This window comes from Pelecanus crispus, chromosome 10 (assembly GCF_030463565.1).
Source record: "Pelecanus crispus isolate bPelCri1 chromosome 10, bPelCri1.pri, whole genome shotgun sequence".
Classification (NCBI taxonomy): Eukaryota; Metazoa; Chordata; class Aves; order Pelecaniformes; family Pelecanidae; genus Pelecanus; species Pelecanus crispus.
The window spans coordinates 20,464,595-20,475,124 of record NC_134652.1 but is presented as its reverse complement, the minus strand read 5'-3'; the positions used below and the strand labels follow the sequence as shown (position 1 = coordinate 20,475,124).

At 40.9% G+C, this 10,530-nt stretch overlaps 1 protein-coding gene across 4 annotated transcripts; it reads right to left on the bottom strand.

Moving 5' to 3' along the window:
- Positions 1-1,595: 1,595 nt before the first annotated feature.
- ACTA2 (actin alpha 2, smooth muscle) lies at positions 1,596-8,646 on the bottom strand. 4 transcript variants are annotated; one of them, XM_075717885.1, is made up of 8 exons: positions 8,518-8,646; positions 6,690-6,818; positions 5,206-5,316; positions 4,423-4,507; positions 4,170-4,331; positions 3,719-3,910; positions 2,552-2,733; positions 1,596-1,739 (listed from the first exon to the last, which is right to left on the bottom strand). In XM_075717885.1, the coding sequence occupies exons 1-8, from the start codon at positions 8,644-8,646 to the stop codon at positions 1,596-1,598; spliced, it is 1,134 nt and encodes a 377-aa protein (XP_075574000.1). The 4 variants fall into 4 exon arrangements, with proteins under 4 accessions (XP_075574000.1, XP_075574004.1, XP_075574001.1 ...); XM_075717889.1 differs by lacking the exon at positions 3,719-3,910; XM_075717886.1 differs by lacking the exon at positions 5,206-5,316.
- Positions 8,647-10,530: the final 1,884 nt, after the last annotated feature.

Sequence of the window (10,530 nt, the reverse complement as noted above, 5' to 3'; positions counted from 1 at the left end):
CCCCTCCCCCCCCCGACTTTTTCCCAATTCCAGCCTTGTATAGCTCAAGCTTTGGCTAAGTTATTAAGTGGAAAACACTTAGGAAAACACAAGTCCTTTACCTGAGAGCTGACCCTCATCACATCTTGGCATAGCAGAGATGCATCGGAGTCCCTTGGAGAAATGTGTCTTCTCCAGCAACCCTCTAGTAGAAATTTTCATTTGAAATCAAGTTCTTATCCTGAAAGGGATTCTCTGGATCTATCTAGAGTTAGATAAAAAGATCTAGATAGAGTGAGAAGGAAGAACCATACAAAGTTATTTGCTCTAACGAGTTTATTTAGTATCTGTTCCAAGCACCTAGATGACCTATACTTTAAATAATGAGGTTAGTACAATGAAGTTTGAAACATGTGCTAACAGTCAGAAGCTGGACAAGATCTGGAACCCAGGGGTTATGCAGACATGGTAAATAACATGTGCTGTTGCAAAGAGCTTACAGTTTGAAAGACAACGAGTAACAGGCATGTGAGGTAAACTATTGAGTTTAGACAGGAATCTAGGTAACAAAAATAAATAGCATCCTTTATCCTGAACTCTAATGAACACAGATTGCAGCAAGTTCTTAGAATGGCCCTTTTCCAGGTCTGTCTCACTGAATTCTTTATTCATATATATACTTTTAAGACAGTATGATTGGCTTCAGCTTCTATGCATATACTTCTAGATGAATAGCAGTTGTCTAAATTATTTTATCTACTTTGATTACATTACATCCCCCCCCCCCAAAAAAACCCCACAGTTCTGAAGAGAAAGTGTATTAAGCCAGCTTAATTACCCTTTAGACCTTGCCAGAAATCACAATATAAAAATAATAGGCCGCACTCATCCTGAGGGCATATGATAGGCAAGCTGTGTGTTCAAGCTAATATTAGTGTTTAGATATGCTCCCAAAGGAGCAGGATTCACTTCTTTAAAGAAAACACACAGAACTTTTGTAGTACACATCATACACCTCTGGGCCACACACTGTAAAAAAAAAAAAAAAAAAAAAAGCTTTTCCAGCATGCCAGCTGTAAATTAAGAAGTGATGTGGATAGATAATATTTCTGGATAGCACAGATACAAAGCAGAGTGCCCATGCTCATCCTGATATCGAACAGATGCGACGCTCCTTTGGTACTGCCCAAACTTTGGAAAAATCAAGACTGGTTCTGTTTGCAGACTAAAGTGTTTACTGAGGCTAAACTTTGACGACGTGCAGCCTGATAGTTTAGCATTTCCTAGCATTGGTATCATTGAGCAAAAGGTATCACTTGTTTGCTACGAAGCCCAGTATAGTGTAGTAACGAATTCGTGTCACAAGATGGAGCTTCAAACCAGCTGTAATGGTATCTCCACAAAGGCAGTTGCCGGTTGGTTTGGTGGTTTGTTTTTTTTTTTTTAAATAGGAGCAGCAATTTCATAGCATATTTAAAATTTATTCCAAAAAATACACAGTATCCAATTAATTAGAGTCATTATGATGAAGGATTTATGGAATGAAATTATAAGAATGTATTTTCCTGAATACATTCACAGTAATATACTAAGTAGACATATAAAGATAAAGCAATTTAAAAGCATTTGCGGTGAACAATGGATGGGCCAGCTTCATCATATTCCTGTTTGCTGATCCACATCTGCTGGAAAGTAGACAGGGAGGCAAGAATAGAGCCTCCAATCCAGACGGAGTACTTACGTTCAGGAGGAGCAATGATCTGTTTAAGAAATAAAAGCATTAAATACAGCTGTCCATTGTGAATAAAATACATTTGTTATACAAAAATATCAAAGCAGTGATATTTGACATTAACAAAAACACTGTATCTATGTGCTAGTGTCGTCCCAAGCCATTGCTGCAGTTAGCCGTTGCTGCAAGCAGTAAAGTTAAAAAGTTGTTATTTAAGTCTGAGTCTAAATCCTCAATTTCTCTGCCTGAGTCAGTCTGCCCAGTAAGAGTATAGCACATTTGTGTATTCATGACAGCATATGAGAAAAGGGGAGATGAATGCCCTGGAAACATAATGATAGCCCAGGTGGGCTTGGAAAAACAAGTGACCTATGGAGCACTCTTACTGGTATAGCTGATAAAATGTTTGCAAAGCAAGGAATGGAAGATTTGAAGCAGCAGAAGGAAGAGCGGCTTGTCAGAGACACTTTCATTTCTGAACTTGTAGGCCAAGGACAAAATCAGCACTTCCTCTCTCCCATCTCCATCAGCCAAAAGGGGCTGAAGAAGCTCACATATAGCCCCAGAGGAAAATTTATGCTGCTGGGCCCATGCTATTCTTCTTTGGCCATGTTGGGGCAGTTTGCAGAATTCACCATGAACAAGGAAATGAGAGGAGAGAAGGCTCTTTTCTTCCAGCAACAAGGTTACCAGGTGGTGATTATTTGCTAGAAGGTATAGACATGATTCAAAGTATGTACAAAGCACTTACTTTGTAAAGTGTTGCTATGTTTCATTAGATTTTTTTTTTAGGACGTCATACATGCCAAATCAAATAGTCTACAAATAATTGCACCATACCTTGATCTTCATAGTGCTGGGAGCCAGAGCAGTTATTTCCTTCTGCATCCTGTCTGCAATACCCGGGTACATTGTAGTGCCTCCAGACAGCACGTTGTTGGCATAAAGATCCTTTCTAATGTCTATATCGCACTTCATGATGCTGTTGTAAGTGGTTTCATGAATGCCAGCAGACTCCATGCCTGGGGAAGTTACAGAAGAACACTGAGGAAGCCACTCCATACAAAGACTTAAAATTGTTAACACAGAACTGACAACATGAACTTCATTGTCTCTTTGGAAGACATCAGTCTCCAGAGCTGTGGAAACCTGGAAAGTCATTCTGCAGCTGCCTAAATTATTTGCTTAGGAGTTCCTTGGTGCACAGCCTTCCTCTCACACTTGTGCACAGAACTCCTCCTTAAAAAAGAAAGCTGGGGGTGTGGAATAGTAAAGTTTCCACTAGGCTTTTGCAGGCAATCTCAAATGTCCTAAGAATTCCTTATATGGTCTTGGAATAATTTGTTTTCTTTTTTCTTCCTGCTCCCCCCCCCCGCTTTTTTTTTTTTTAAAAATTGAGCCTGCTCAGAGACAGAACAGTCCGAATATGTCCTAATACTTCTAAGCATGCAACTACTTCATCTATTTCTGAGCTGAAATTCTGCCAATTGGCAGAACCCACACTGGATTTCTGTATGACCTTGTTGTAAGTCTGCCTTCATGGCTCTTGATTGTGTTGGCTTTGCTCTGCAAATGTGATGAACCATGGATTCAGAATTTGGAGTAGTCTTTTTAAAAAACAGAAGTAGTGCTTCCCTCCCGCCCCCCCCACACCACCTCCCTGCAAGCACCTTCAAACTACAATCCTCACACTACTTAGAAAAGTGGCTTTGCAGCCATACTTCTTGTAGTAGCCAACTGCACAACATACAAAATGGCATGGGCCCGATGCCAGAAGCCAGAAATAAACATTCAGGGTTTATTTTGGGAAAGCATTTTGCCTTATTGTTTGACATGAAGTTCTTCCCACCGTATTAATAGTGCTGTTCTAAAAGATTATTATATAATGGGTGCTAGGACGTACCCATGTATACGTCTAAATGAGTTAGCAATGGGACGCCATCAAAAGAAAACAGGGACTTGGTATTTATGTGCAGTTTACCAAGGCAGAACAATCATTCAACCCACCAATGAAGGATGGCTGGAAGAGGGTCTCTGGGCAGCGGAAGCGTTCGTTTCCAATAGTGATCACCTGACCATCAGGAAGCTCATAGCTTTTTTCCAGAGAGGAGGAAGAGGCAGCAGTGGCCATCTCATTTTCAAAGTCCAGGGCCACGTAACACAGCTTCTCCTTGATGTCACGGACAATTTCACGCTCCGCTGTCAAGAGGATTCAATCTTTAGAACGGCATTCAGGAAGGACACAGACATGTTGACAGGTTGTTCCCTTTCATTCTCCAACGCACACCACCCCACACCCCATTTTTTAAACAAATCCTCTGCTAGTTTTGCAGGGGTCTTTCCTGCTGGATTTCTTCTTGTGTCTAATCAACTGCAGAACCACTGCTAGTCCTTCTAAAGCTGCTAGAAACATTGCACATTAAAGAACTCTGCTCCTCAGTCAGCAGTGTGTCCTTACCAGTGGTCACAAAGGAGTAGCCACGTTCTGTCAGGATTTTCATGAGGTAGTCTGTCAGGTCACGGCCAGCCAGGTCCAGACGCATGATGGCGTGCGGCAAGGCGTAGCCTTCGTAAATTGGCACATTGTGGGTAACACCGTCCCCAGAGTCAAGCACAATCCCTTTGAGAAGATAACACATGATTCATTCCTAGGTGCACATCAACACACTTAACTATTTCAAGTGTCTATGCCTTGTTCCCCAGAGGCCTACCTGTGGTACGTCCAGAAGCATAGAGGGACAGAACAGCTTGAATAGCTACATACATGGCTGGCACATTGAAAGTCTCGAACATAATCTGAAATGCAATTAAAATAACTACCTTAACACTAGGGTTTTTAGCTTAGTTGAAGCAATATGCTGAAAGAGAGGGAGAAGACAAGATTTTCATATTTCTTGATGGTTGGTAATAACAAGGAAGAAAAATACAAAATCAAATGTTCAAGCATTGGAACAGGCTGCCCAGAGAGGTGGTGGAGTCACCATCCCTGGAAGTGTTCAAAAAATGGGTAGATGTGGCACTTTGGGACATGGTTTAGTCTAGTCTACCCTTGATTGGTTTAGAGTGGACTTGGTAGTGTAGGTTAATGGTTGGACTGGATGATCTTAAAGGTCTTTTCCAACCTAAACGATTATATGATTCTATGATAAATCCAAAAATATTTGTCTTATAAGACATCTGGCCTGTATCTTTAACATATGAATATAGACACATGCACACATCAAAGATACTTTTGTAATAGGCCTGGGCATAAAACAGATTGAGATGACATAAAGCTTGGACAGACTGAAGTATTCACATTCAAAGCAGATACACTGACTTTCTAAAGTAAATATAATAATGTGCAAATATGACAGGTGGTCACTATGCACTTTCTATTTTCCATGACTAAGAGAGATAGACTGCTGGACAGCATGACTAACTGAAATGAAGAAGTTCACATCCTGTTGAATTCACAAAGTTGGAATTATTCCATAGCTTCAATGAGAGCTTACCTGGGTCATTTTCTCTCGATTGGCTTTGGGATTCAGTGGTGCTTCAGTCAGTAGAGTTGGGTGTTCTTCAGGTGCAACACGGAGCTCATTATAGAAAGAGTGATGCCAGATCTGAGAACAATGGGAGAAGCCAAAGGAAAGAAACACTATCAACCAGCAGCTCAGAATCACTTCCAGACAGGGATTATGCTCCAGCACTCTGCTTACAGCCCTAGAGATAGGCTAGAAATGTTTATCATGCAGCTGTTCTTATTGCCTTCACAGAGATTACCAAAGTAACTGGAGAAAGAAAACCACTATCCTCAGGTTTTACTGCTAGTAATATATGACTTCTTTTAAGGACACATAAGTTAATGAGAATAAATATGTTATTCTTACAGTAGAAGAGACCGAGCAGGACAGACTTGGTTCCAGCAACACTATTTCAATGATGATGGAATGTTCTAGAACAGTTCTAGAACAACTCTAGAACATATTCAGACTTATGGAGTAGAGCTCAATAGATAATAGGTCTCTTGAAAACAGTTTCATCTTTTGGTTTGTAGAGGCCAGTCCAAGAATTCATAAAAAGAAATGAAGGCAAATGGCTTGTGAGGCTGAAAGTCAACTTGTGTTTATCGCCTCCTCATGGCTTATTCCTACCAGCTATAAAAATCTGAGGCCAAGTGAACTGCAATGAGGAGTTTAATACCCCAACAAGAAGTAAAACCACCAGACACTTTCTAAAGGCCAAAAAGTTTTTTCTAAGCTTGTTTTCAGGCTGGGGTGATTAGAGACTGGTTGATAAGGTAGGCATCTGAAAGGTTTTGCTGTCTTTCCAAGTAAAACGTACAATGCTAGAAGAGCCTGTAAGTCCTCTGTGGCTCCACACACCTGCAGCGTGCTGCAATGTCCTGACTGTTCCAAATAGCCCTATTTCCACAGCACAATAATAAGTAGAAATACCATCTTAGAAATTAGATCAACTGTACAGACTACGACTGTAAACATGGTTCTGGAAGCCTTTCATCCAAGTACTGGCTCTGAAACGGATGCATTGCACTGCAATATTGCTAACCTTTCAAGCATTAAAAAGTATGTGTCTAAACAGTGCCCTTTCACATGAAAATTACATACATGCTTTGCATTTTTGCAGAAACAGATACCTTCTTAAATTCCATTTCTTTACCGGTAAATTGAGAATGTTCCTTTTCTTTCTTTTTCCTTTTTCTTTTTTTTTCTTTTTCTTTCTTCCTCTTCCTTTAGTAATGCAAAGATGTATAGATCATACTGGAGTAAAAGAACTCCCAATAACTATTTTGAGGTACTCCTAGTGATACTTCAGCTTTAGATGCAAGTTAACCTTCGTTGTTAACAACATTCTTGTCAAACCGTACTTGATAGCATAACGCTTTCATCCAAAATTTAGTGGGTATTCTGTAAACATTTGGTTCAAGTATTTCTGTTTACCAGTGATACACATCAACTTTTCAAAGCTGAAATACCTTCTCCATGTCATCCCAGTTTGTAATGATGCCATGTTCTATGGGGTATTTCAAGGTCAGGATTCCTCTCTTGCTTTGAGCCTCATCACCTACGTAGCTGTCTTTTTGACCCATACCAACCATCACGCCCTATAAAACAACACAAATGGAGTTAGTCTCTCAAGGAGAGGTGTCACAAAGTAGATAGAACATTAGCTGTGAAATAAATCCAGTTGCCAGTGATACTAGCTACAAAATACTTTACAAATACTAATGAATGGAGAATTACTCATTGCTTTTTAATTTCCAAAATTAAATGTTTAGTTCTCTTAAACCTCTGGAGTCCATGTTTCCACTACAGTTTAAGTAAACAGCACAAGTACAATGTTAAATTCATCAGGATAAAGTGGAAAAATAGGGTTGTTTTAATGTTCGTTATTATTTAGGGATGAACTGTCTGCTAAATTATAATAAAGTGGAATAAAAGCAGAAAGTGATGTTGTGCCATCTAAGGGTTAAGACGGAGCAATACACACTTTACATTTCCCAAAGCTTAAATTTCAACATTTTTTAATCTTCTTTTTGAACACTATAATATTGCCACTAGAGACAGACAATTTAAATCTACCAGTACAGGCTTTGTTTTAGGTACTTTCATGGATGCTGCAGAAATCGTCATGGACCAGAAGCTGGAAACTACTCTGGATATATAGCAATCTCTACGCTAAAGCCAGAAATACTGGAAGAAAAATAGTATATAGTAGGATGCTTTGACTGCATAATACTGTCATCAGGACTTAGTCATTACACACTCCAGACCTTGGCATCTCTAACTGTCCTGTCTTAGAAACAAGCAAGCTGGATTTGCAATTTATGATGGAATGATCCTTCCTTCCGGGCACTAACACTATTCATGATACGTGATCAGGAAAGAAAGGTTCTAGAAATCTGCTACATTTGTTTCCACTGTGACTGTATGGCTTGCTTTTGAGCAATTAATACCATTCACACTATCTACAGAAGCTGGCATTTTGAATATTTTTTTTCAATTATATTAATACCCAGAGGCCTCAATTAGGCACACAATTCTTCTGCCCTGAAGAGCTTAAAATGTATTTGCCGGGTACATCAAATGCTGCATCTTACAACCAGTTTACCTCTTCCCATTTCACCAGGTCTTTAGATGGCATAGAAGCAACTAAGTGTATCTGCTAATTAGGAGGATTAGTTTGTCATGACCTAGCCAAGCTGCTCTAGTTCATGCTAATGATGATCTGGTTCAGAAACTCTCTGTATTTAACAGCTCAGATAATATATATATTTTGCAAACTATTAATATCAACTGTAATGCATCATATACTCAAATGTAAACCTTGAAGCTAAAGAAACTTAACCCTAGACAGGTGTCCATTTGTGATACAGCTAAATGAATAAAGTCAGGAAGCTGACTGAAAACTTGTCCTCCCTCCTTAAGTTTTCCACTCATCACCTATCATCAGCTTTTAGGGCAGTCAAAATTTCCAGATACTTGTTGGGCTTTAGCAGTTTTTTTTAAACTAGCTTTACTCACCAAGTTCTCTGGGTAATCCAAAATTAAGGGAAAGGGAGAAGAGGGCATATAAGGGAGTGAAAAGTTTTAGAAGGACTCCTCTCACAAGGCAAGAGACCTGCTTTGACTCAGGTGAGTGCACTGCTGGACTCATTTTGCCTGGAAATGCTGTGTTACACAGATCACCCAGGGCTGGGCTAGTCCCAAACACAGGAAAAAGGGCTCTGGGGTGGAGGGCTGGGGATGGGGCAGCAAAGCCTTCTACAAGCCCGGTATGGAACAACCAAAGCAGTTCATCACCTGGTGCCTGGGACGACCCACAATGGAAGGGAAAACTGCTCTTGGAGCATCGTCCCCAGCGAAGCCAGCTTTACAGAGTCCTGACCCATTGTCACAAACAAGGGCAGTGCTGTCCTCTTCCTCGCACATCTTCTACGTCAACGTCCTCAAGCCCTCCAGACAGAAAACGGCCCTATGAAAACAGCAGGAAAGAATTAAAAAAAGAAAAAAAAAAAACAAAAAACAAACCACACTCAGGTAGCAGACCCACCCTTCAAGGCAGACAGTCATATGAAAGCAAGCAGCACCAGCAAAGAGAGGTATGGCACTGGTTTGGCAATCACAGGGCCTGTGGGGCCGTATGAGGGAATGGGCTTCCTTTTGAAAGCATGAGGTTTCAACCATGTCTGCCGGAGGGCTGCATGCACTAGAGATTATCCAGGGGATTCCAGAGGAGACTTCTAGTCCTGCGGCATGGGCAGACAGATCAGGCAGCAGCAAATGTTTATCTAAATTTGGTCACAGAAATGCACGGCTGGGGGTGGGTGGGAGATAAAAGAGAATGCTGGACTGACAGCTGCAAAAACAACAATCCCTTTGCATCGGATTCAGCACAACTTCCCCTGCTTTTCTATCACCCTGACAAAATCCTGACACATGTGGAAAGCTGTCAAAGGTAAGAGCACTTCAGTCTTCCTGTCTTCTCCATCCAGTCTTGGGCTTCCCAAAGACTAACCAAATTAAATGCTAGGCATGTACCAGTGGTGTTTTCCTGATGCAGATATTAACCCACTGGGTCAAGATGGCCAATTAAGTTTACATTTAACCTTTTAAAAGAGAAGAAATGTTCCCAATTAAAAAGGAAAAAAAAAAAAAACCAAAACAAAAAACCCCCCAGTCTTTTCCAGTCCTCCCCTATTCACTCAGAAAAAATAACCTGCCTTTAAAATGAAGTCAGGGACAGTATGTGTTTTAAAAACAGACTATAGCGTATGGTCTTTCATCATTTCAAAGGAGCTAATAAACTGCATTTGTAGAGTGTCAGAGTAATTTATGTTTGCTTCTTGTCTCAGTAAAAAGAAACTGTTTTCCTCCCCTGGCAAGAGGAAGATAATATGGGTAATAAAAATGCTTTGAAGGCTTTGTATTAAGGTCAATTACAGAAACAAGTACTGAATACCAGGACTCAGGAAGAACTATTTGCTCACGATTTATAGTGTGGTAGGGAATCACTTGGCTAGCTCTGAGCCGAGGCTTCCATGCAGAGTTCAACAAATTGCAGTGTGTTAACAGCTAAAGGAGACAGCTGTCATCCACAGACCACCTGGCTCCACACGCAGCCTCCAAAACCTTCTGCCACAGGAATACTGGAAGTGCAGGACAAAGTGGGAATGGGGTCAGTGAGAGCCGTGGCTGATGAGCAAAGGAGCCCACGATCCGTTTAGCCTCTACGTCAGATGGAACAAGCACGGAGAGTTCTCCCGAATCCTTTATTTGATATCCTCCACCTCTCCCCAGCCAGGCAGCCATGAGACATGGCTGCAGCCCCGCTCCTGCAGGCTGCTTGGGCAGAGCTCCCAGAAGGCGGCAAGGATAGGGAAATCCTAACTTGATGTACTCCACATAATTTATCATTATTATTGGAAAAGGAAAGTAGGTTGCGATTTTTGTGTTTATTAAACTCCAGGGAAAACAGGCTCTTTATATTCAAACATTTACTGAATGGAGTACAATTGCTACCTAACATGAATGAACAGACTGGTTTGGACAAACCATTTCCTAATTAGGAAATAGGCTTTTCAACCGTCTGTTTTTGGAACGGAGTTTGAGGTCAGGGGGTTTGCTCAAACCCATGCAGCTAATGCAATGCCAAAAATCACTTGGGGGAGGGGAAGGAAGGGGGCAGGAAAGGCTACATTTCTGAGCTTAGTGGACTCTAAACGAAAACCATATTTAGTAATAAAGCACAAAAAGTTGAAAAATCAAAGCTGAATGATTTCAGACGGGGCTCTCGGCTGCCAGCCAGTGAGCTAC

Bases quoted from the DNA above. Each gene is read 5' to 3' on its own strand.
- ACTA2 (XM_075717885.1), bottom strand. From the start codon at position 8,646: ATGTGCGAGGAAGAGGACAGCACTGCCCTTGTTTGTGACAATGGGTCA. The intron at 4,332-4,422 runs GTAGGCCTCTGG...ATCTTCTCAAAG, and splicing joins TGCTTCTGGACGTACCACAG to GGATTGTGCTTGACTCTGGG. The intron at 3,911-4,169 runs GTAAGGACACAC...TCCTCTTGACAG, and splicing joins CTACTCCTTTGTGACCACTG to CGGAGCGTGAAATTGTCCGT.